This window comes from Antedon mediterranea, chromosome 1, assembly GCF_964355755.1.
Source record: "Antedon mediterranea chromosome 1, ecAntMedi1.1, whole genome shotgun sequence".
Taxonomy (NCBI): Eukaryota; Metazoa; Echinodermata; class Crinoidea; order Comatulida; family Antedonidae; genus Antedon; species Antedon mediterranea.
The window spans coordinates 20,486,913-20,510,550 of NC_092670.1; the positions used below are offsets into that span (position 1 = coordinate 20,486,913).

The window sequence follows — 23,638 nt, forward strand, 5'->3', positions numbered from 1 at the left end:
AAACAATGAATTTTGACTGGTTTTGTTCCTTGTACTGATCTTTAATATGAAACAAGAAAATACATTTGTTTTTGTCATACACTACCAATAAGTACAAAGTACAGTATATTGAACTGGTTTACTACAGTACTGTACAGTACGAATAATATACTGTACTGGATAACTAAACATTATCCATTCACAATACACTTGGAAATATTAGCGAAAAGAAAAGTCAAACCAAGCTTTTTAGACAATGAAATGTACAGTATTCACTTTTATTTACAATACTTTTTATCAAGGTGATGGTATTTCAGTAACTTTTTAAAGTTGGCCATTTTACTGGTACTGTACTGTAAAAAGTACAATAGTAAAACTGTTTAGTTTATCCACCATGTAGGTATACCTCCATGGTTTATCAGAGCTAGAAGCAACAGGCAAACGCATATGTACAGGTAGCCTTCCCACAATTTATATAAGCAGAGAGATATATCTATGATGACATAAGTAATATTTACACATGTTCAGGATTGGTGATAATATACAGGTAATTAACTTTAGTTAAATGTGATGCAAAAAAACATGGGTTTATAATACAATAGTAAAACAAGTAGGCTTCAATGTTTCCCTAGCTAATTGGTACTCTGTTATCCTTCGCCCACTTCTTCATTGCTCTGATGATGTACTCGACCTGTGGGTTTCCTGTGTTCCTTAGAATTTGGAGGATATCTCTGAGCGTTTCTCTGAAAATAAAGAAGAAATGCTTAATTCTGTTTCTCTGATAATATATTTCTTGATGTGACCTCTCAGACTATGGTATGTTTTCAAGGATCTTCCTAAAAATTCTTGTCATAAAATCTTCACGAGAATTATTCAAGTACTAGCGAGTGATCATGTGGTCTTACCTAGGTTCATGTCCTGCAATGATCTGTTGAAACACTCCAACGCAAGCTCCACGTTTGCCTTCCCAATATTCAGGGTTAGGATCAAGTCGCTCAAGTGTATCAAAAGCTTTTGCTGCATAATAAAACTGACCCATCTAAAAAGAGAAAACAATGGTACAGTACTGTATATTGATGACAACAGTTACTTGAGATTTGTCAAAATCATCAGAACAGCTTTAGTTCAAGATCAAGTGCCTTGAGCACTTTGTGGATATGTGCGATTTATAAATCTTATTATCTTATCTTCAAGTAAAAGCTATCCTACAACAAAGACGATTCCAATGCCTTACTTTGTAGCAATCATTGCCAATCAGCTGCAGTAAACTGAAAGATTCTCCTGATGTCTCCATCTTCAGGTACAACTCCCAGGCCAGACGAGCCTTGCGGTTCATTATATCTGTAAAACACCACCATAATGTGTGATTGTGACAGGCATAGTACTGTACTGTACATATACACAAGACCAATTTGAGGATTTACTTACAGCATCTTGCAAGCCAGCTTAGATAGATGTAGTCTTTTTTGATCTTCTCACTCTGAATTAGAAGAAAAATCTGAAAGAAAACATTATACAATGATTAGAAAAGAAATGGAGCTAGGATTAAATCCTGCAGGCTGTATAAGACTACAGTAGGACAACAATTTCTTCAGACCAACTTGTCTTGTCTGGGTGTTCTGTCAATAAGTATCTGGTTAAATTGTGTCTCCCAGAAGTAGTTGCATGATGTCAGTGAATGGAGGTGTACTATAACTTTAGTCCAGTAATACTGTATAAGGTTTGACATCAAATAAATTGCAACAAAATATTTTATTGTTTTATCTAGTTTTTCAAAAATAGGACAAACTCGGAGCACAGGAAGGGTCTAATTTGCAAACTTACCTCTTCAGCTTCTTTGAAGTTTCCAGCCGTAGCCTTTGCTTGGGCGTAGTTGAAGTTGAAAGAGTCATCATTATAGAAATAACTCTACAAGAGCAAATATAAATCGCATAGATGAGGTTATAGTTAAACACCTTCTGTGATTTCAAAGTCATTTCATAAATGATATTTGATAAAGTTTTTAATTGATATAAAAATATTTGCTTACTTTGACAGAGTTCAGATAGATCAAAACATCTTCAAATTGCTTTAAGAGAAAGAAGCACGACGCCATGCACTGTCTACCTGGTATTGTATCTAAATAAAGGAAGAAATACAACATTTATGATATTTTGCATCTTGTCTGATGTTCAGTATTCATTGATTTGATTGAAAGACAGTCTTACCACATTCACTTGCAGAGCCTCCAACTAGTTGAAAGTACTGTTGAGCAATCTTTAAATGTTCTCTCTGAAAATATATGAAAGTCATTAGTCAACAAAACACAATGCTTGCCATACAATCTTGATGGCAGTCCTTTACACGCAAACAAAAATACCAAACATTATACTAACAGATTGTGTGTCTTGTCCCAGAGTGGCATTTACAACCCCTTTTAATATGTACTCCTGAGGGGTGGTTGGCTCGACATCTTTCACTAGTGCATAGGCTTCATTCACATCATCTGTTAAAAGAAAATAATATTATTCTAACAAACGTTGTGGAAAATGTATAGACAAAATTACTGAGGTGTGCCCATATATGGACATGATGTTGTCATATCACTACCATATTTTGGCATGTCACCACAGTATTTTTTTTGTAAAACTAGTTTGATAGTGTAGACAGAGCTTTAAATTTAGTTTTGATATAAAATTGATTCTAACCTTGTCGGAGGTGATAGATTACAAGATTTAACCTAGCTTCTGGAATCACATCTATCAGTGGAGGTAGTATTTGAAGTGCACCTTCGCCACTACGAAATACAACCTGAAAAAAGGATAACAAATAGTACTGTAAATCAGGTTGTTCTTTTGGTTTCTTTGAATAAAATCAAAGCACCTATCATAGCATGATATCAACCTGTAAGCATGGACCTCCATGCTGTAAAATTTTCAACGGGGTATGTCAATAAAATTTGACTACATAACAAAATTCCTTAAGATTTCAAATGATAGTTTATTAAAAAACACACCAAGTTATGTTTGATTAGATCTTGAGCATACGTAAATGATGGTGAAGCTAGGTCTTGTAAGTTTTTCAGCTCAGCCTGAAAGAAAAGGTGTTTTTTTTTATTAATTAAATGAACAATAGCTGTTGTAGTTGATTGATAGAAGAAATGTGTCAAGGTGATTACACACCTCAGCAGCCTTTCCATTGTACAGTCTGAAGTGGTTACAAGCCTTGAGGTTGAGTGCCACAGCACTATCTGAAAAGTTCTGCAGGTATACCGCAAGTACCTCTTGTGACACATCGTAGTAATCTAACTTGTAATAACACAGCGCTACATAGACGTTAAGAGCAAGCGAGTCTCTGAAAAACAAATTAAAATAGTTACTAATAGAGAGAGATTTGTGATGATATGCACCTTGGTTATATGCAAATGAATCATTTAAATATGGATCTATATACAGGTATAGTGTGTCAAAACAAACCCATAAGTGTTCAAAGATTGGTGACATAATTAATTACTGCATCAACGGCATTGGCTGTAAAAGGCCTTTTACTGTACCTGTTGTCTAGTAATATTCTTTTGTATATATCTATAGCTTCTTGGTAGTGGCTTCGGAGATAGTGAATTGATGCCAAACTTAGCTGATCTTCTATCTTATCTTGCAACTCTTGGTGGTATTGCATCAAACGCTTCTCATCATTAAACTAAAGACAAAAAAATGATTGTTGCATATTAGAAGAAATAAGAAATTGTAAATCTGAAAACAAAAACAGAGGAACTTTAAATATATTTTTTACAGCTTTAATTTGTATTGATGCTTTTTATACCTTTTGTGATAAGTGAAACTGCAATCTGTTTTGTAAACTGTTCTGTGGAGCTAAAAATAAAAACAAATATTTTAAAAAAAAATAGCATGAAACACTTAAATGTATATTTACAATAAAAATGAATATGCACCTATTATCAGAGGGAATCACAGATAAAGGTTTGGGTTAAGAAGGACAAAAGGAAAGTGTTTGCATAGGGGAAAGAAAGAAAGAAATTGTCCCTATGGTTAGAAAAGGCAGTACCGTATTATACAACTAGGAAAAGGGGTGTATGAACCTTTAGATACGGCTGTGTCAGCCTCCCTGTACATTCCTAGGAAGAAGTAACAGCAACCAAGATTGCACCAAAGGTCAGGATTACAAGCCTCCTTCCGCGTCAAGCGTTCATACTCCTCCATTGCTCTCTTGTAATCACCCAGATGAAATGCACAGTATGCAATCCAACTGTCTTGCTCATCACTACCTTTGCCATTATTTCTGGTAAACTGGAGAAAATAAAATTATAAAATCATTAAATGAAAATAACGGAGCCTATACCTTTTCAATTACTATATATATCAAAGATAAAAGATTTATCTGGTGATATTTTCATTCTCTTCTGTTAATACATTTTACAAAACATAAAAGTTTGATTCAAATTTTGTACCAACATAAATGAATATATTATTAGGAAGTGTAAGGATTTTATATTTAATTAATATTTGTATTGTCTATTACTTCTAAAAGGGTAATAGCGCCAGTATAGTCTCTCAGCTGCAAGAACTCATCAAGTGTTGGCATCTGTTTCTTTTTTTTATTTTCTTGTGAAGCTGGTGTTGTACTGCCAGGCCCTGTGGCCGGCTTTTGCCTTGAGAGCATCTGAAATTATACAAAATCAAGTAATACTATTAATTTTAGTTACATGTTGTTGTTAGTTATTGTTAGTTACTTTGAAAGAGTTATGAGTATATGCTAGGCTAGGCCTAGTCCTACCCAGTCTCACTCTCTTCATGGTTCTGGTGGTAGAACAAGTCATCTCAGATAAGGACTATAAACCGTAGGTCCAGTGTACACATAGCTCATGTGCACTTAGTACACCTAGTACATCTTTCGAGATGAGCAGAGGGTTACCCCGGTGTACTACTCCACACAAACACAGCCACTGTGCAATTGGGACTGGACCGTTTTAGTGTGTTTACCACCTGTTGGTTCAAATCTTTCACTAAGAGAGCTAGTGAGAAGTTGAATAAATAAAAATAAATAAAATAAAGTGCAAGTATTATTTTATTTATTAATATTAGAGAGTATAGGCCTAGGCCCTAGGCCCTAGTCTAGCCTACTGAGTATTAAGATGTCAAAAAGTGTTTTGATATTTATATCTTACAATCATATTGCAAACATATTTCTAAACAATAAGGGTTATAAGTCATTATAGAAAACGTCATGGTTTGTGTACTTTAGTGGGCTTAGTTCGCCGTTGCTATGGACGCTACAGCTAGGCCTGTCAGTAACATCCGCCTACATTTTCCACACACCACGTCTCACGACAAAACGGCATTAGACCGGCTACACATAACATTATCTAACTATTTACTAAGGCTAGCTTAAACTTACCATTGTGAAAAAATTATTTTCTTACAAATGATACACACATAAATTTAAAGAGGGAGCCCCGTTCTGCGATTTATAGTTTTCAAAATTATAAACAGTCAAAAATCAACATTTATATGATATTTTTCTACCACACAGCAACAAACTTATCATCAAAATAAATAAAATGGAATGTTCTACTTATGACCGTTGAGGGGGCTAAACCAAAAATTTGAATAATGTATATCGCGCCCTCTATAATTTTACGACGGTCACGGTTTAGTGAATTTCAGGATTAGGGTTGTAAACAAACGATAAACAGAAACAGAAAGTATTTGTCTGGTTTTTGTTTGGTTGAAAGGGAGCTTTTCATCACTTGCATTAAGGTATATTTTCTATAATTGTTAGTTATGTAATTATAAGTTAACTATCTACAACTATAATATTTATTTTATATTTTTACAATTATATTTCGAACAATGCCAGGCAGATTGAAAACCAGCATGTGGTAGTGCGTGTGTCAGTGTGATGGATGATTTATCACTGATTTGCTGGTACTACAAACGATACTGATTTTAGCTTGCTGGGACACAGAATATTGATTTTAAGGAATCATAAGCTACTATAGTATTATTAGTTATTTTATAATTAATTAATTTTGAATTGTATTTGTTAATGACAATGCAACATTTGTTTAAAATTTATTTAAATTACATTTATTATTAATATTTATATTATTGATGTTATGCGCGATTTGAACGATTTGCGCAATTTAAAATTGCGCAAAGAATTCTTGCGCAATTTGAAATTGCGCAAGGATTTTCTTGCGCAATATTAAATTGCGCAATTAACTTGCGTAATTTCAAATTGCGCAAGAAAATCCTTGCGCAATTTCAAATTGCGCTGCACAATTTGTAAATTGCGCAAGATAGTTCTTGCGCAATATGACACCTTTGCGCAATTTGAAAACAAACTGTTTGTTATTTTTATTATTGTACTCATTTGTTGTTGAGAATGGTACCGAAAGGTCGATCTTTTTTGTCATTAAATTTAATTTTTAAGTTAAATAGTAAACGTCTAATAATTCGTAATAATTATTGTTTCTAAAAAAAATCCAATCGTTATTAGTCTTATTAATCGTCATTAGTACTGATATTTGAATTGAAATTATTATATTACTATTGGTATTTATTTATGCCTTCTCCTCATATTATGTGTGAATATGGTATTTTATAGAACCATTGGGAATTCGAGATTTTTTTTATTCGGAAAGAAAAATTCGGGAGGGAGGCTCCCGGGAGGGTAAGGAAAAGCGATATTATCTTCAATTTTGAATCATTCTTAGAAATTACTAAAAAAATATGGGTGTGCATGATTTCACAATCTGTCAAAAAACCTTGCGCAATTTGCAGATTACTTGCGCAATTTAATACGTTGCTTGCGCAATTTGAAACACATGTTTCAATTCAAATTGCGCAAGGAATTTTTTGCGCAATTTTAAATTGCGCAAGAAAATCCTTGCGCAATTTCAAATTGCGCAAATCGTTCAAATCGCGCATAACATCGATATTATTTTATTAAAATATTTTGTAACAAAATTTATATTTTTTGACAGTGACTCCATACTTAACATAGAGTTCTTACAAAGATTGAACTTTTCAACACTTTTGCATAAGCTAAATCTAATATAACAGTAGACAAATTTACCATATCTGGAAAACTGGTTTTGAAAAATTAAATGTCATCATCACCAATAGATCAATAAAATCGTTACGATAAAACGTCATTTGGTCAGATTTGTGAGATAGTTATCACATAAAAAGATGAAAACTTTTATAATTTTGTTTTTGCAGAAAAAAGTGAATTTATCGTCATAGTTTATCGTGTGTAGTATAAATGGGTCTCTTCTGCTGAATTCTAGCAGATAAAATGTTAACTGTACCTTCCATCATACTTGGGAGGTCTCCCCTCATTAAAATTAAAATTACATTTGATCACTTTTCCAGCAAAAAGTGTTTAATTTTGATTGAATGCCCAGATTAACATGCAATTTATTTCTCTTCATTTGTAGGTCATTGCTCTTATAAATTTTCACCCAGCAAGCATCCAACTACAGTTGATTATTCAAACTGGGTTCCTACTCACTGAACGATGGAGTATATACTTAAAATGGCCGAGAATGGTTAACTCTGACTATTAAATGGACATTATAAAATATATGCAAAAAGAAACGATTGTTTTAACACAAATATATTACCGATTCAATGATTTGGGAGTGCTCATTTTAATTTGACCATTTGTTTTGACTAAACTTTTTTAACATGGGTGTATGTCTGAGTTTAGACCAAGAACAGCGGAAAGCTAAGATGCGGAGTTCGGCAATCGATAAACAGCTTGTCGATCTGGCTAAGGCCGAAGAACAAATTGTTAAAATTTTGTTGCTTGGTAAGTACCTGATACAAGCATTGCTCTTGTTGAGAACATTCTATTTGGTTTATAACAGAATTGAACACAGTTCCCCAAAATTGTAGACATGTCAAGCACCAAGCTATTATACCACCTACTAACAAGTACATTAGAACTAGCATTAGAACAGGGAAGAGTGAAATTACATTGTAAATTGTAATTTCATTCTTCCTCATGTTTAATTTGGCAAGTATAATAAGTATTGAGCCCATTACCCCTTAAATACCCGGTAAGAATATTAAAAACCAAGCTTCTGTGCCACTACATATTATACACCTGTTTCTATAGTCGGCACATACAGTATTCCCCTAATCAATAATGTTATTTTGGTGTGTACTATTGGTTCAATACACCTCAGTAAAAGCCCATTTCCTAAATCCCCAAACAATGGTTTTCCTTCTGGGTGAATGACATTGTTTAGCGGTGTCCATTGTGGATGTATAACAATGTTGATTGTATCAATTTCTGGTTAATTTAACTTTGTAGTACACCAATCACTGACATCAGCCAACCAGGAGAAAGTTTCATCAATGAATTTTAACTACTGTATTTTATTCTGTATCTCGAAGTTCTGTAGATAATTCAATATTAATTAGTGTCACAAAGTGTAATTATTTCAGAAAATCCTCAAAATGTATTCATTATCATTACTACACTACAGTTTGTAAGTGAATATAAAATTAGCCTAATGTAAATAACCTGGCAACAAGAAGGATATAGGTTATCTGTGAGAAGATAAGATGACAAGTACTAATTAGTAAAGTACTCTAGCCTTTTGAAGATGAAGGTCGCAGATAAGATCATTGTGCTGATCAGCATTATCAGTTAATTTGAAACAAAACACATTGAAGGGGTACAGTAGTGTTTTCTCTTTGCACAAAAATAACTGTGTTTACATGCACTAGAGTTAAACTTATACTGTACAATACAACTCTGATGTATTGTACCTCTAAAATTCAGATGCATATGTCCCATGAGACTTTAAATTTGATCATGGAGATATAAAAGCATAATATATTTTTTTTAACGCTATGCTCCGATAGATAGAATTAACTTTCCCACTGGATCACAACAGATGATGTCATTTTTGCGTTTGAATGCAAAACAAGTTAAACAGCAAATGTACTGTATCCCTGATAGACCACAATAGCAACTATAGTGAAAATCAGGGAAACCTGGTCTAAACAAAGCGATCAAAATTCACTATTTTTCTATTACTATGAGATTTTGATTCCGTGTGCAATAAGCAGGAGTTTTTAATTTAGTAATTTAAATTATATTTCATTACAATTTAGAATATTTTTATGCATAAAAAAAATTATGAAATCATTCATAAAAAATTGTTGCAAATTGTTTTTTTGTAAATCATTCGATGTCATGTGCTTGTTTTTAACTTTCAATACCATAATTTGTTTGCGGATCTGTCACATGCATTTATGTTGAGATTGAGAGAGATTGTGCAAAGCCATGTAATAATCCAAAGGTCTTAGTGTTTATTTACTTTGACGCAAACGAATATTGATAGGTTTGTGTGAATGATCTGAATGCAAATTAATGTCAGATCTATCTAGACTTGAGTGTGTACACGCCGTGGAAGAATGTGAATAGGTTTGTTTGTAGAGAAGTTATCGGTATGTCTGTTTGTCTGTTAGTGTCAAACAAGTCTTTTATCACCTCTTAACTGTACTTTTGCTCATGTGACTACAGTATGTACATTAGACATACATACTGTACTGTACTATGAAATTGATGCACTGTAAAATAAAAATATTAATATTTAACTTTTAAGTCTAAACTGTAGTACTGTTAAAACCGACTTCTAAATTTAGCTTTCGTTAATAAAAGTGGGTGGGTAGAAAAATAATCGTAATAATAATTTTTGAATAACTCTTTTTGGAGTACTGTATAAGCCCACATATTTACAAATTTAACCCTTAACCTGCTTACTGTAAAGGTGGGTGTGTGGGTAGAAAAAAAATAGGTAAATATTATTTGATTTTTGTATTACTTGATTAAATTTAAATTGATGTGCGATTTCTCTTGACTTTTATTTTGTCAGGTGCTGGTGAAAGTGGCAAAAGTACACTTGTGAAGCAAATGAAAATTATTCATCATGATGGCTTCACTGCTTATGAACTAATGAGTTTTAAGGTACAGTATTTAATTTAAATATATTTCAATCTAAATTAAACATTAACACTCTACTCCCATAACACTTAACACTCCATTGTACAATATCTTTAAACATAATTAATAGAAAGTAGAAAAGCCACTGTAAATAAACTTCTGCTACACTATAATACACACAGTATCTTTAAAATGGAACTATAATATGTCAATATTCAGGTTGTCTGTATTATTTTTTTGAAAAAGTTTTTATTCACATATTGTATATTTTTCTGTATGTACTGTATATTTTGTAAATGTTTGCATTGATGTTGTCGTTCTAAATTATACAGTATTTATTTAATTTATTTATTCATTAAACTTTATCACTGCATACAAAAACACACAAAAAAAAAAAGCAGCGAAAAGAAAGGGATGAACAGGTGACAAGCACCTCTATCCACATCCCCCTTAAAGTACACATAACAGTAACACAAATACATACATACAAACATGCCAACTGAACTATTTCTTACCATGCACCATTTGAAGAACATTATTTTTTAGTAAAAATGTTATCTATGTTAAATATGTTTTAAAATAGTTTATTTCTACAAACTAGGACACAGGAAATTCTTTTTTTTTTTAAATTAAGAACAGCTGAGGAGTGACAAAGGCAGTCTTTAAGTGTAGACTTTGTACAAGATATCCAGTTATTGTACAATTTACTCCCCAGCATGTAGTCCCTGAATCTAGCATGCTTTGCATGGCATGAGGCACAGAGTTCAAATTAGATCACTCGGCATGGTTGTGAATTACTGTTAAGTTTGTTAGAATCCTTATGAACTAAAGCTCTGTCTACACTATCAAAGTGTGATGTGCCCAAATATGGTCGTGATATGCCCAAATATGGTAGTGATATGACATCATCATGTCCATGTATAGGCACATCACATAGTTGGATGGTGTGGACAAGGCTTAAAGGACTTTGATCTACTGCATAGGATTGAAATTTCATGTGCTATGTTATAAACTTTTATTTATTTTTTTTTTATTGTACAGCTGATAACAAATTCCTATAACTTGTTTGAAATAACTCTTTTATAGGTAGATTATTGACATAATATCTGAACTACATTGTTTCCGTACCAAACTGCTAAAGACCACCAATATGGTCCTAAAATGGATGGCACTAACATTAACATTGTTGGCTTAGGGCCTGTTCGTAGGGGTTGAAAATACCAGCTTATTCCCGATTTCCGTTCGCGTGATCCAATTAACTTTTGCCTCAGGCTACAAAAAATTCGAGGTAAAATGTTCACCAAATTTGCAGGTTATTTCAGCGATAATCCAATTATACTCGGCCTTCGAGGATAATAAATCTCCGATAGAGGCAATGTGTCAAATTTTGACAAACGTTCGCTGCCTAGGCCCGTCATTTCTCCTACGAAGCTCTTCCATACACGCTTCGAGAGCGATCGTCAGCTGGTGCTGTCCTTGTTGGTGTAGACCGCTTAGTAGGCCTAGTTGGTCGGGGAGCCGCTGGTCGGTGGTGTTTCCGTCGTGTAACATTGGGCTCAAATTCTTCGTCAATGAGTAAAATAATGGTCGTCAGGAGAAGGAATATTTCGGCAGGATTATTGGCGTTAAGAGGCATAAGGTTTGTCGCAAGGATAAGCAGTGTAAAAGGTAGCAAGTAATTGTTATTGTAAAGAAAGATCGCGAGTAAAAAATATACAACACGAAACTAGCGTGCGAAAATGGGGTCGTAGGTTGTAAAGACAACTGACCTTAAAACGTAATTTCCGGTTTGTGATTCGTCGATTAAGCATTTAAGCGGTTAAATATTTCAAGTACGAACAACGCTCAATTTATAACCCGAGGCATGGGTGAAATTAAGCGCTTATTTTAACCACCGTACGAACACGACCTTAGTCAGTTCCAATGATGATTGTAGCTACAACTTCACGTTTTATCCATCACTCAGAAGCAGTAATATAACTATGCAAATATTGTCTTTGTTAATTTGTTTACCTATTCACAGGTGTAAACAAAACAAACATCTGGTTATTTGCTCCCATGGACTTGTACTATATGCTCTGCAAATAACATCCCAGGAATGCAATCTCCTAACTAACATAAATGAACCTTTTGTTACTTAATTATTGATTAAACTGTCATTTGAAATACTTGAACAGTCCTATATAATTGTCAATGCCGTACTGGTGCAAATTACAAGTCCTCATGTACTCAGTTGTATAGTACGCGTTTTACTCATCCACCAAATTATTACTTTAGTAAATCTCAGATAATTTATAATTTATGAATACATTTTTATATTTTATATATTCACATATTAGGGTGGGTCAGTCTTGACCTATATGACTCCTCCCCCACAAAAGATTTTTTTATTATTTTATACACTTTTTATTGTTTATATGCAATAATACAGTATTACTACAATATTGCACAAAATGTTTTTGTGGAAATAATATGACTTTAAAGTGCTATAAATCAACCAATTTAAAATTACAGATATTCAAATTTGTTGTAATATTTTACAAAGTATCCAAACTACTTTGCTCAATTGTGATCCATTGATGGAATTTCTTTCAAATTTATCTATAGTAAATTATTGTTCTTCCAACTTTCCCACGAAAGTATAAAGTAAAAGTGAGCCATTACAACAGGAATAGTTAACTTTTTCTTTTGTGTTTCATATACAGTTATTCCTGCTAATAATGGAAGACCTGAAATATATTGTTCATACTGTGTGAAAATATACAAAATAAAACCTTACACAAGTGTGTACAAAGACATAGGATTATAATTGTAGTAACTATAGGCTGTAACTATAGGCTTAACATTTCCATTCATAAGTATATGATAATTGATATGTAACAGAATAGGATGTGTTTCGTCAATACTGTAGGTTGCTATCACTCACTCACTACTCATGAAAAAAGGGGAATTTTAGCCATTTGGTTTTGTTCATTACAAATGTTGTCTGAATAGAGAATGTGTTTCCTCTTGGTAATTGTAGATACTGTAACTTTTATAAAAGTTTCCATACACTTATTATTACACATTATGGAAACCTAGTATATAAAAACATAAACTGAGTGAACTGAGGAAGAGCATGCTTGAGACAAAGATGTGTGAAGACAAATTATCATGGCACCCACTAAGAATTAAGTCGTCGTGGGATGACATTAAAGAAAAAGAAGAAATAACTTTCAGACATGAAGTCATCTCAGTATATTAACTGGGCTAGTTTAGTTTTATTCATTAGTAAAAGTAGAACCACATTAAGGGGACACCTTCAGGACCTAAAAAGTGTCCGCTTTAGAGGAGTTTTCGTAAATAATTTTGTTATTATTTTGAACTGTACTTTACCTTCTCATTTTTAATATCAACATGTTTTTACCACTGATTAATAAAAGTTGTTGAAGCTTAATACGATATATATCTACCTCCTTGAACCTTCCTTTCTATATGTTATTGTTACTATATTTTCTTTTACCTGCGCTGCTGGCATAATGATCAACAGTTAATGTTTTGTTATACAAGCGTCTACTTTATGTTTTGTACTCTCACTTTACAATAGACACAGTTCATAAATTTAATTTATGTTTATAAGTCAGGCGCGCACCCTATTGTTATACACCTGTTATTGTTATTATTATTGTTAGCATCCCTATTACCATGTACCTTAAACGTGCTTACAAAGAATTTAATGATTATAACAGATTCATTTTTCTGTTACTAACACAAAAAAGAGTTGTTTGTTTTCTCCTAACAATAGACAAAGTTGATAAACTTTAGAATAAAAATCAAAGTTTTTATTCATTTACATGTTTTTGTACAACTGTTTGAATCCAGTTTGAATTAACTTCCATAACAAATTGAAGTTCATAAACTTTGCACGTGTGTACATTCACACCATTGTTATACTGTAACTGTTTATAATTTTTTCCAAATTGTATGCAACTGTTGTTAGAGTATTTACAGTTTAACAATGGTTGTTGTTTGGTTACTACAAAAGTGCCCAGTTGTTGTTCTTAGATGTATTTATTCAATTTTAAATTTATTAAATTTTATTTGATTATATTAGTATTTCATTTTTTATTACAGTATGTTTTAAAGATAAATATTGTTGTTGTTTTTACTAACAAATATTAAATATTGTTATACTAGTTACTGCCAGGTTGAGAATGGCACTACTGTATATTACTGTACATCAGGGCCAGACTTTCATATAATCCCTTGTGTTTTGTAGAAAAAACAGTAAATATACACTGTTCAGTATAAACAATTTTCAAGATTGTATTTTTTTGTTAAAAAATTAAATTTGATTGTATAATATTTTGTTTTAGCCTGCTGTTTTAGACAATCTACTAGGCTCTATGAAGTATGTACTCAATGGTATGTTTCTACTAAGGATCAATCTTGCCAATCCTAGAAATAAGGTAAGGATATATAGTAAGGATAAATCATCATCAGCATCATCTTATTAAGGTCAGGTTATATTACTGTAGCATAATTCCTTCCAGAGAAGCAATCACAGACAACAGTTTAGGTTGAGTGCAAAAGAGAAGCAATGTAGGGGAATTCAAAGTAACATGAAGATGAATTTAGTAACAAAAGAAGCTTTCCCTATAATGGTTAGGGAAAGTTATTATATACCATTACCATGGTTTCAATCATCACTATCATCATCGTCATTACCGTGATCGTTATCATCGTTAACGACTGCCATATTTTGTACATTTTCCACAACATCATTATCAACACTAATATTGGTACCACGTACACCTCCTTGTCTTTTTCTTTTTCTTCTTCAACTTTTTCCTCTTGTACTTTTTTTTTCTTACTTTTCTTACTTTTCTCACAATCATATTATCATACCACCATATTTCAATGAAATCTGTTTATCAGCTGCAGCTTCCCATGACAGACATCAGTACTGATATGCCCATTGATTACAAGACTGACCACAAGGGATCTGAAGGAAGTGGATTGACTGTCAATTATGTTATGGTTAAACGAACCAGGAATAATTTGTCAACTAAGGACCATACCTTGGCTTAATAAAAATTAATGTCCAAAAATAGCTTAAACAAAATTGACCTGGGATTGAACTTAATACTTATACTATGGTTCTGTTATGGTAGTTAATTCATCTTGACATCATATCATGGAACTGATTAACGTAGGAGTAGTTTATGCATAATTACTCTTATCAAGGATAACATTGACATTAATATATAGTATTAATGATGTAGATTTTAATTACATCTACATTTACAAATTAATTCAAAAAGTAGAATTATACCTTCAAGTTATGTAGTATCATTCACTCTGAAATGAAAATTGATTTATAACGATAAACAAGATTACCAAATGGTAATAAAAATGTATTCATAATACTGTAAGATTTTCCTTAAAATTATCCTTTGTATTTCTGCATTAATTATAGTATAAGCTTTCTTGAAACTGTTTTAACAGTTACTGTTGATAAAATCAATTCTTATCTCCATAATTAGTCAGTCTATTTCGTGCCTAGCTTACCTGGATAACCGACAATAGCCCTTTTTCCTTGAAGAGCAAGATATACCTAAAAAAGTAGAAATTTTTAATGAACACCCCTCTCCACAAATGGTATAGTCCATGAACTATGCCTCCAATACATATTTTTATTCGTTTAACTTGAGCACGCAACTCTGCAGCCATGAATATGGCCTTGTTAATTCAAAAGTCAAGATAACTTGTTAAATTCATTGCAATGTAGGCCTATTGTTCTTGTCTATAATATTCATAAATATCATACCGGTAAACGTTTTTTAAATATGTTTATCTTATATTGCCAAGAAAGACAACTTCCATAAATACATGTACATGTACATTTATGATGCGAACAGGCCTATGTGGCAGAGACCTCATTCTACTAAAAATGTAAACTACAGTATCTAAAACAGTACAAAGTTTATTTGAAATGTCTATCAAAATTGACAGCCAAAGTACAATAAAGGAATACCTCATAGCAATGATTATCCGCTAATCGGTAAATACCATCAGCAATTTTTTTCTTACAGCAAAATTTTTACTTAGCTTTCCCACACTAACTTTTATTATTAAAATTGACAGCAACTGCAAACGACAGAAAATAGTATAGCGATAATTAGTGACTAATCGACAAAAAGCTAAACCAATCACTCTATACTTAATAATTATTCTAGATTTTTCCTCACTAATTATTCACCCAACCAATGGTTCATGTACTCTTGAACTCTAAATGTATTCAAAATTAAAACTAAATCCTGCAAATAGATGTTCAATCTTGCAAAGACTTTGTGAAATGTATACTAATCTAGGAAAAAAAATCTTAATTTTGGAAAAACGATGAATGATAAATCAAACTGACAACTGATAAAGAATTTTTAAAATAAATGAACACATGATTGGCAAGAAAATGGAATGTTCTTCTTTCTTTAAAGTAATCGATACAAAAAAATAAATAGGTTATTCAAACAAATAAAACACAGAAGACATTACAAATTCAACATTTGATCTATTTGAATAATTTAAGAACTTGATGAGTTTGACTTACTGTATCTTTCATATAAATGTCAAAAACATTAGGATTAAACATTAGGATTAAACATTAGGATTAAACATTAGGATTAAATAACTAAGAAGATCCAGTAGTAGACCATAATAGTTAAACATTTCATATCTCAGTGTTTTGGTCAACCTTCTTTGGAGAAAGAATAAAATTTGATGCAGAGCGGGAAAATGTCAAAACTGTGATTTTTGTATTAAAGTGATGTTTTTAAAAGTAAAGTTAAGGCATTATTAATTAGGTTTGTACTGTATCATGTAACTGTTAATACATTGATGTAGACACAAAAAATAAAGTTGTGCAGTTGTTGCAAGAAGAGGAGAAAATCTCTGTTCAAACAGTAGTCAGTCAGATTGAAATTTACCAACCGTACTGGTGGCTACGGCCCTGATTTATATAAATTACTAGGTATAGAAGAATTACCTAGGTCTGTGTGACTGATTGGGCCACCAAAACAATTTATGAAAAAGAAACTTTTATAGTTAATTATGTAATATATAATGTCTGTTTTCCTCTTCCAGGGGCATGCTCAAGCTATTCTACAATGTCCAAGATGTTTTGATGAAAATGTAGTTATGAAGCCAGAGATAGGAAATGGTTTAATAGCCTTATGGAACGATAAAGGCGTACAGCTAGCTGTGTCGCGAGGTTACGAATATGAACTAAATGATTCAGCTGTATAGTAAGTATTATTTAACACTCTACAGCCAACACATTTCAAGTGACACCCCTATGAAAGGGGACACTTTTAGGTCCCAAAAGTGTCCCCTTAAAAAAGGAGTTTCTACTGTGTTTATTTCTTCAATCAAAGTTTAAATTTCAAATATATACAGCTGTGTTTGTAGAGCAATATGCCCAGCATTAATATATTGACAGAAGATTAAGACACCATATTTCATAAGTTTCCTTCTAATTTTTCCCAGGAATATTAATAGAGATTAAAACATGTACCAAGGCTAATACGGAAAAAAATATCCCGCTAGGCGTTAACTATAACAGGACAGTCATAATCAAATAACAAATTTAACTGTAAAGTGAATAGGTATTGGATTAATATGCTAAGCCCCTATGTCATTCACTTTTGATAAACATGACTGGAGGCACGGTTCATACTTGTTTTCCCTTTGATCTAATGTTGGACATGCATTGTAATATAGACTAACACACCCTGGTGTATACATTGACCAGTGAAGCGTATGGCTTCTTTTCCAAAGGGTTATTAAATATTTGTATGAACAGAGTTTGTGTTAACAAATTAACTGTATTGTATTCTCTTCGGATTATATGGCATTATGGTCTAGTTTGTGTACCGTACCCCCGAGGGCAATGTTTGAAAAAGCATCGTCTTACTAATTCTTCTACTGGTTCCGTTGCATTTCATTGTGCGGTACTTCGAGTTATAATACAATTTTCGTATCAAGTTTCAAATTAATTGGAGTATATCAATATCATATTGTAGGTCAATAATGTCTTTACTACATATGATTTGATCCTTGCTATGCTCATGTTGCATACACTTAATGTAGATATCTCATACACTACAGTACAGTATACAGTATCTCACACTGTACCAAGAAGCAAAATTGATTACATTTCACTGGTAAACATACAGTTGGACAATAGTATAGAGAATATTGTTAAATAAACAAATAAAAACCATTAATAGAGGATCTTGCAATAAAACAAATTATTGACGAGTCTTTTGTGTACTATATTGTGGTTGGCAGAAGAAATTAAGATTAATTAAAATACAGTTAAAACACTTAATGGTGATTTACAGTTGTCAAATTTACAGTAACATACGTGATGATATGTTTTATAAAGAAACAATGTTTATTGTATAATAGTTTAACAGAATTACCCTATTAAAGGTTTTTCTAAGAATTTTGTTTCAGTAGATAGAATTTAGAAAAGAGTTTCTGAGAATTCTTAATGTTTGTCAAGCAGCCAATTTCTTATTATTCTTTTCATTGTAAAAAACTGAGAAGAATGTTAACTTATCAGAAACAAGAAATAAGAAATTAAAAAAAGTTTAAACTATGATTGTTTCTAGTAAAATGAAAACCAGTACAATGTTGCTTGGCACTGAAGTAGTGTTTCCTTAAAATTTGGAATGTTTTTAAAAAGATCTATAGGCCTTATTACATGAGACCCAGACACCAATAGAGTTCTTGGATGAGACTGAAGAAATTAGGAAAAACTAAATTGTCAGTGTTCTCAACAGACCAGAAGAACTTTGATATAGTTGTAAACATTCCTTTAATTCAAAAAGATTTCTAAATCTAATCTAATCTAATCATTTCTACGTCTGTCTTGTCCTGATGAAATAGAATAAAAGCTAAAATTCGAACTGTTTTTAGTGTGCCAAATAGAACTAATTGATTTAGACTGATGAAATGGAAATTCTTGTAAATAATTGATTGAGAAGGATCCTCTTGGGATCTTACAATTGTCAGTCAAACCTTTGAAATGGTCAGTTGAATGGTCAATGCAACCTTTCAAGTGATCAGCCTGTTTTAAATCGCTTGGACAAAACAGACAATTGTCACATTTTGTTTGATTATATAAGTAGATTAGATTTTCCTGATTATTGAAACTGTTCTTGTTATACTTGTGAAAGCCAGACCCACTTCAGTAGTATTTTATTATCAATACTATCTACTTGAAATGTAAACACAATTAGAAATGTCTTCATTCAACTTAAATGCCTATTGATTTCTAAGCTTACGACCAGTTGTATAAGTTAAATGTTTATAATAGTTAAATGTTTATAATGTATAATGCTTCCAATTAATCTTTATTGATTGATATACTGTACTAAGCACATTTTGACAGTGCCCATAAACGTACAGGATGTCTTCCTAAATGTTTGCAGGTATTTCTGATTTTACCCCAAGTCACCTCTAATTTTGTCCATAGAATCTCTCAAATTGAGTAGCCTTGCCAACAACATGCTAGATCTGAAATTTAAAAATGTATTGTCCCCCTGAAAAAATAATTCTTAAACATTTTTGTTGTTGAATATTCCATTTTAATGTTCCATTTTAATGTAACATAATAGTTATCCACTTTGACCAAAAATTAGATTTAAAAAAAATGTATTTACCTGAAAAAAATGTAATTTAAAGCAAAAAATTGTCAAATTGGCTGCCAGCCAATGGATTTTGTTTGAATTTAACCATTTATTTTGTCATTTTATAAGTGAAAACATTTTTTTTTTTGTTCGTTTTTTATTCTATGGAAGTGATTAACTTTTTAAAACTACAAAATAACATATTCAAAGTCTGATTTAATTAATCTTTATTTTTCATGTTTTTGGGGGACAATACATCTTTAAAAGTCATATTTTGTTTTCGTTTTTTCTAATTGCACGTACACTTACCTCTGTACAGTTCATTAAACTTAATCTCCTAATTAAAGGAGTTTGACTCTAGGGGTTAATCTAAGTTCATAACGGGAAAAAAGTTTAATTTCAAAACAAAACCAGACAAAGGGGTCAGCTGTTAATAAAGTAACAGCCCTACATGGTATAGAAATTTGAATATAGTAGTGCTGTAATTTCTTAAGGGAAATGTTAGCGAGCCTTTTAAAGGAATGAAAGCTATCAATCTCTAACTAAGGGTTTAATTTAGCAGAATTAGTAACCAAAATGAAATATTTTTTCCTTCAGTTATTTTGAGAATATGCAGAGAATTATGTCCGAAAAATACAGGCCGTCAACAGAAGATATTTTGAGGGTGAGAATCAGGACAACCGGCATTTTAGAAACGCATTTTAAAATTAACGGAATGATATTCAGGTCAGTTTAAGTCAAATAAATACAGAAAAATAAGTTTCCTAGTCATACTATAACGCTTTCCTATATGCTAAAATTATTTGAATTCCATCAAGTTTAAAAGTTTTTTCACAAAATCATGATAGAGGGCTCACTTATGATAAATATTTACTAACTAATATTTTTTTTAAAAAAACAAGCATATAATATAGTCTTGGGCATGGTTTATTTTGTATAGGATGTATGATGTTGGAGGTCAAAGGTCAGAAAGGCGGAAGTGGATCCAATGTTTTGATGATGTCAGAGCGTTGCTGTTTGTTGCAGCTCTCAGTGCATATGATATGACGCTGATTGAAGATCCCTCAGTGGTAAGCTGTTAATATTTTGATACTCACCTCACCTCATTTACTGTAGAAGTCGGTAGGGTTTGCTATGTTTTTTTAGAGGTTTGGGGGGTTTAGCAATACCCTAGAAGTTGCAGTGGGGCACATTCTAAAAAAAATTTGGAAGACCATCTATGGTACTATGTGGTTAATCCTCTCACTTGTTGATGATTTTTACATACAGTACCAAACCGTAATAACAGCAATTACTGCCGTATCCTAAAGAGTGCAAAACTACATTGCTGCAGTTTTATTTATTTTAACTCACTGTTTTTTCTTCTTGTGTTTTAGAACCGTCTACAAGAAAGTCTGAGACTATTTGAGTCTATCTGTAACAATGTGTTCTTTGTTGACACATCTTTAATGTTATTCTTAAACAAAGTGGATCTCTTCCAACAAAAGATAATGTATTCTGGGCGACATCTTAGGTACTACTTTCCAGAATACAAAGGTGAGAGAAAACAATATGAATTTGCTTTAAGTACAACAGTAAACAAGATACTCAAATAAACCATGCACTGTGCCAGAAAGTGTGAAATCATTAAACTTATTTTCTTCTTTGTTTTTTTTTTTTTAGGTCCAGATTGTCGTGTTGAAGAAGCTGCAAGGTTTATCCAACAAGAATTTCTCATTCGCAATCACAAACCATCAAAAGTTGTTTATCCTCACTTCACCACAGCAACTGACACATCAAACATACAGGTCGTTTTTCAGGTCGTCATGGATACAGTAATCAAAGAAAATTTAGAGGCAGCTTCATTACTTTAAGATTTAATTTCTCTAATTCAACCATTCTCCATCCCAGAATGTCCTTTTATCTCCTCTCCCTGTATCTCTGAAATCTAAGATAATTTTGTAAGCTAGGTTGACATAAAAGATGTCCAGCAATGTATGGATATTGCTCGTGTATATAGCAATTGACAGGTGTATGTTGGTTTATCAGACGACACATACACAGACAGTAGGTAGCTGCAATTCCGCCATACTATTTCTGAGAGTAATTTCCTTTTTGTTGATCCAATACGAGCGTATAAATAAGTAAAAATAAAAGTACTTACAATCAGGGCCGTAGCCTTTAGTACGGTTGGTGTGGTTTCAACTTGACAACCTTTTCACAGAGGTCTTTGACAACCCAGTGGCTTGAATAGAGATTGTTCTTGCGAAAACTACACCACTTCCTATTTCCTGCTAATATGTTTCGAAAACGCCTTGTTTGCATTTTGAAATAGACAAAGAGGTTGTATAATGTATATGTACTGTACTTAAAATATATAACAATAACTTTATAGTAGACTTGTGATAGCTGTTTGATTCCGTGGAGACTGTGCACATTTTCACAATTCTCATCAAATTTCTTGAAGATTTTCTGTTTTATAGTGTGAAATATTACTATTGAGATAGTATTGTAGATTGCTGCATTTTTATATTATATCATTTTTTTTATGTGCAATTTTAAAAAATATTCTGTTATGAATATAAATGACAATTGAATTTGTTAACGTCACTGACTTGAATTTCCAAACCACCTAGAATAAAAGAAACCTTGAATTACATATGGAAGTATTAATATCACCAAATATTGTCAGGAATATTGTGGTTCTTGTCCCAATTTTCCAAAACTACAATACATTAAAATATATAATGTAGCTCTAATAACTGTTTTGAAAAGTAGACTTTTTTATAGGATGTAACAAGAGTTAACAAGATAGGATATTATTTTAGAAACTAAATTTAGAAACATTGTTTTTTCTTATGATTTTGTGGTTTTGGTGTATATAGGTGAACATAAAAATATGTAAATAATAAATATTCAGCCAGTCAATAGAAAGTTACTTCTGTTTACTATGATTCAGCTTAGGTGTTGATGAAAGTGCATCCAATCAAAATCCTTTTTTTTTTGGTCAGGATTTTATGTTTCTGTGATAATTTTTATTTCTTGAAGATAAAGGTACTAAAATAAATTCTATTTAAAATAATATAGTAATTGCAAGTCACAGATAATAAGTTATTACGTTGATATTATTTAGTCTATGTTACTTAGAAGTTTAGTTCTACATTCTATCTCTTTTAATTCTAAAAAATCCAGTGCTGGTATATCTTTATCTCAACCAGATGTATAAATAGCCATCTGTTCCTTTGGTCTCTTCATCCATATTTATAAATGGCCACCTGTATGTTTTATTTCTCAACCCAGGTTTATAAACAGCCACCTGTATGTAAATCTTTACCCCAGGTGTGTACAAACCAAGAGTATAAATGTGCTTAATCATCTCCACATTCAGGTGTGTAAATGGGTATACAAGTATAGCATTTGCTAAGAGTAACCAGAGATGAACTGGTGTCCCATTCACAACCACTAGATAACCTTTAAGTAATGGATCAAATCCAACCTCAGGAAAAAACATTAAATCAGTATTAAAAATAAATGGTAATCTATTTTCCATAAGAACCTTGATATTTCAAACATCTTAATATTTCATGAAAGTTAAACCATACACTCAGTCTCGTACTTAAGAAATAAACTCTCCTCTTTTTGTATAGATAAAAATATTGTTTATAGGAAAGTTCTTAAATATGATGTTATTAATAAAAATATGATGATTTGTGATTTGTGAATTTTTCTGAGCAAACTCTTTAAGAAATAAAAAATACCAAACAACCAAGTATTCCGTGGAATAAATTTATTAAGTTCAAAACACTAACAAGTAAAATGTTACATTAGAGAAAAGAAGTGATAGAATCGAATACTGTAAATAAAACTATGATTCAAGGTCAATTAAGTTCTAAATTATATATAAATATATTTGCAGAAATCTTCATAGTAATTGCCAATATTGTTTGTATAGTATACAGCATTCTGAAAGATGTATTCTACATATCATCATTCAAAAAAAATTTTTTATACTGTACCACCTTATTATTTTATAATTAAAATAT

At 31.9% G+C, this 23,638-nt stretch overlaps 2 protein-coding genes across 3 annotated transcripts; one reads left to right on the top strand and one right to left on the bottom strand.

Moving 5' to 3' along the window:
- Positions 1–34: 34 nt before the first annotated feature.
- Positions 35–5,528, bottom strand: LOC140061431 (intraflagellar transport protein 56-like). 2 transcript variants are annotated; one of them, XM_072107891.1, is made up of 16 exons: positions 5,374–5,528; positions 4,498–4,638; positions 4,058–4,265; positions 3,781–3,830; positions 3,512–3,657; positions 3,141–3,312; positions 2,975–3,049; positions 2,667–2,769; positions 2,355–2,464; positions 2,187–2,250; positions 2,009–2,097; positions 1,804–1,887; positions 1,408–1,477; positions 1,214–1,320; positions 885–1,018; positions 35–722 (listed from the first exon to the last, which is right to left on the bottom strand). In XM_072107891.1, the coding sequence occupies exons 1-16, from the start codon at positions 5,374–5,376 to the stop codon at positions 608–610; spliced, it is 1,671 nt and encodes a 556-aa protein (XP_071963992.1). In that variant the 5' UTR covers positions 5,377–5,528; the 3' UTR covers positions 35–607. The 2 variants fall into 2 exon arrangements, with proteins under 2 accessions (XP_071963992.1, XP_071963993.1); XM_072107892.1 differs by lacking the exon at positions 2,975–3,049.
- A 135-nt stretch (positions 5,529–5,663) lies between these two features.
- On the top strand, positions 5,664–23,496 carry LOC140061457 (guanine nucleotide-binding protein G(o) subunit alpha-like). Its single transcript, XM_072107893.1, has 9 exons — positions 5,664–5,735; positions 7,421–7,794; positions 9,875–9,966; positions 14,298–14,390; positions 17,065–17,225; positions 20,214–20,342; positions 20,557–20,686; positions 20,993–21,152; positions 21,279–23,496. Exons 2-9 carry the CDS (start codon positions 7,671–7,673, stop codon positions 21,467–21,469), a joined length of 1,080 nt encoding a protein of 359 aa, XP_071963994.1. The 5' UTR covers positions 5,664–5,735; positions 7,421–7,670; the 3' UTR covers positions 21,470–23,496.
- Positions 23,497–23,638: the final 142 nt, after the last annotated feature.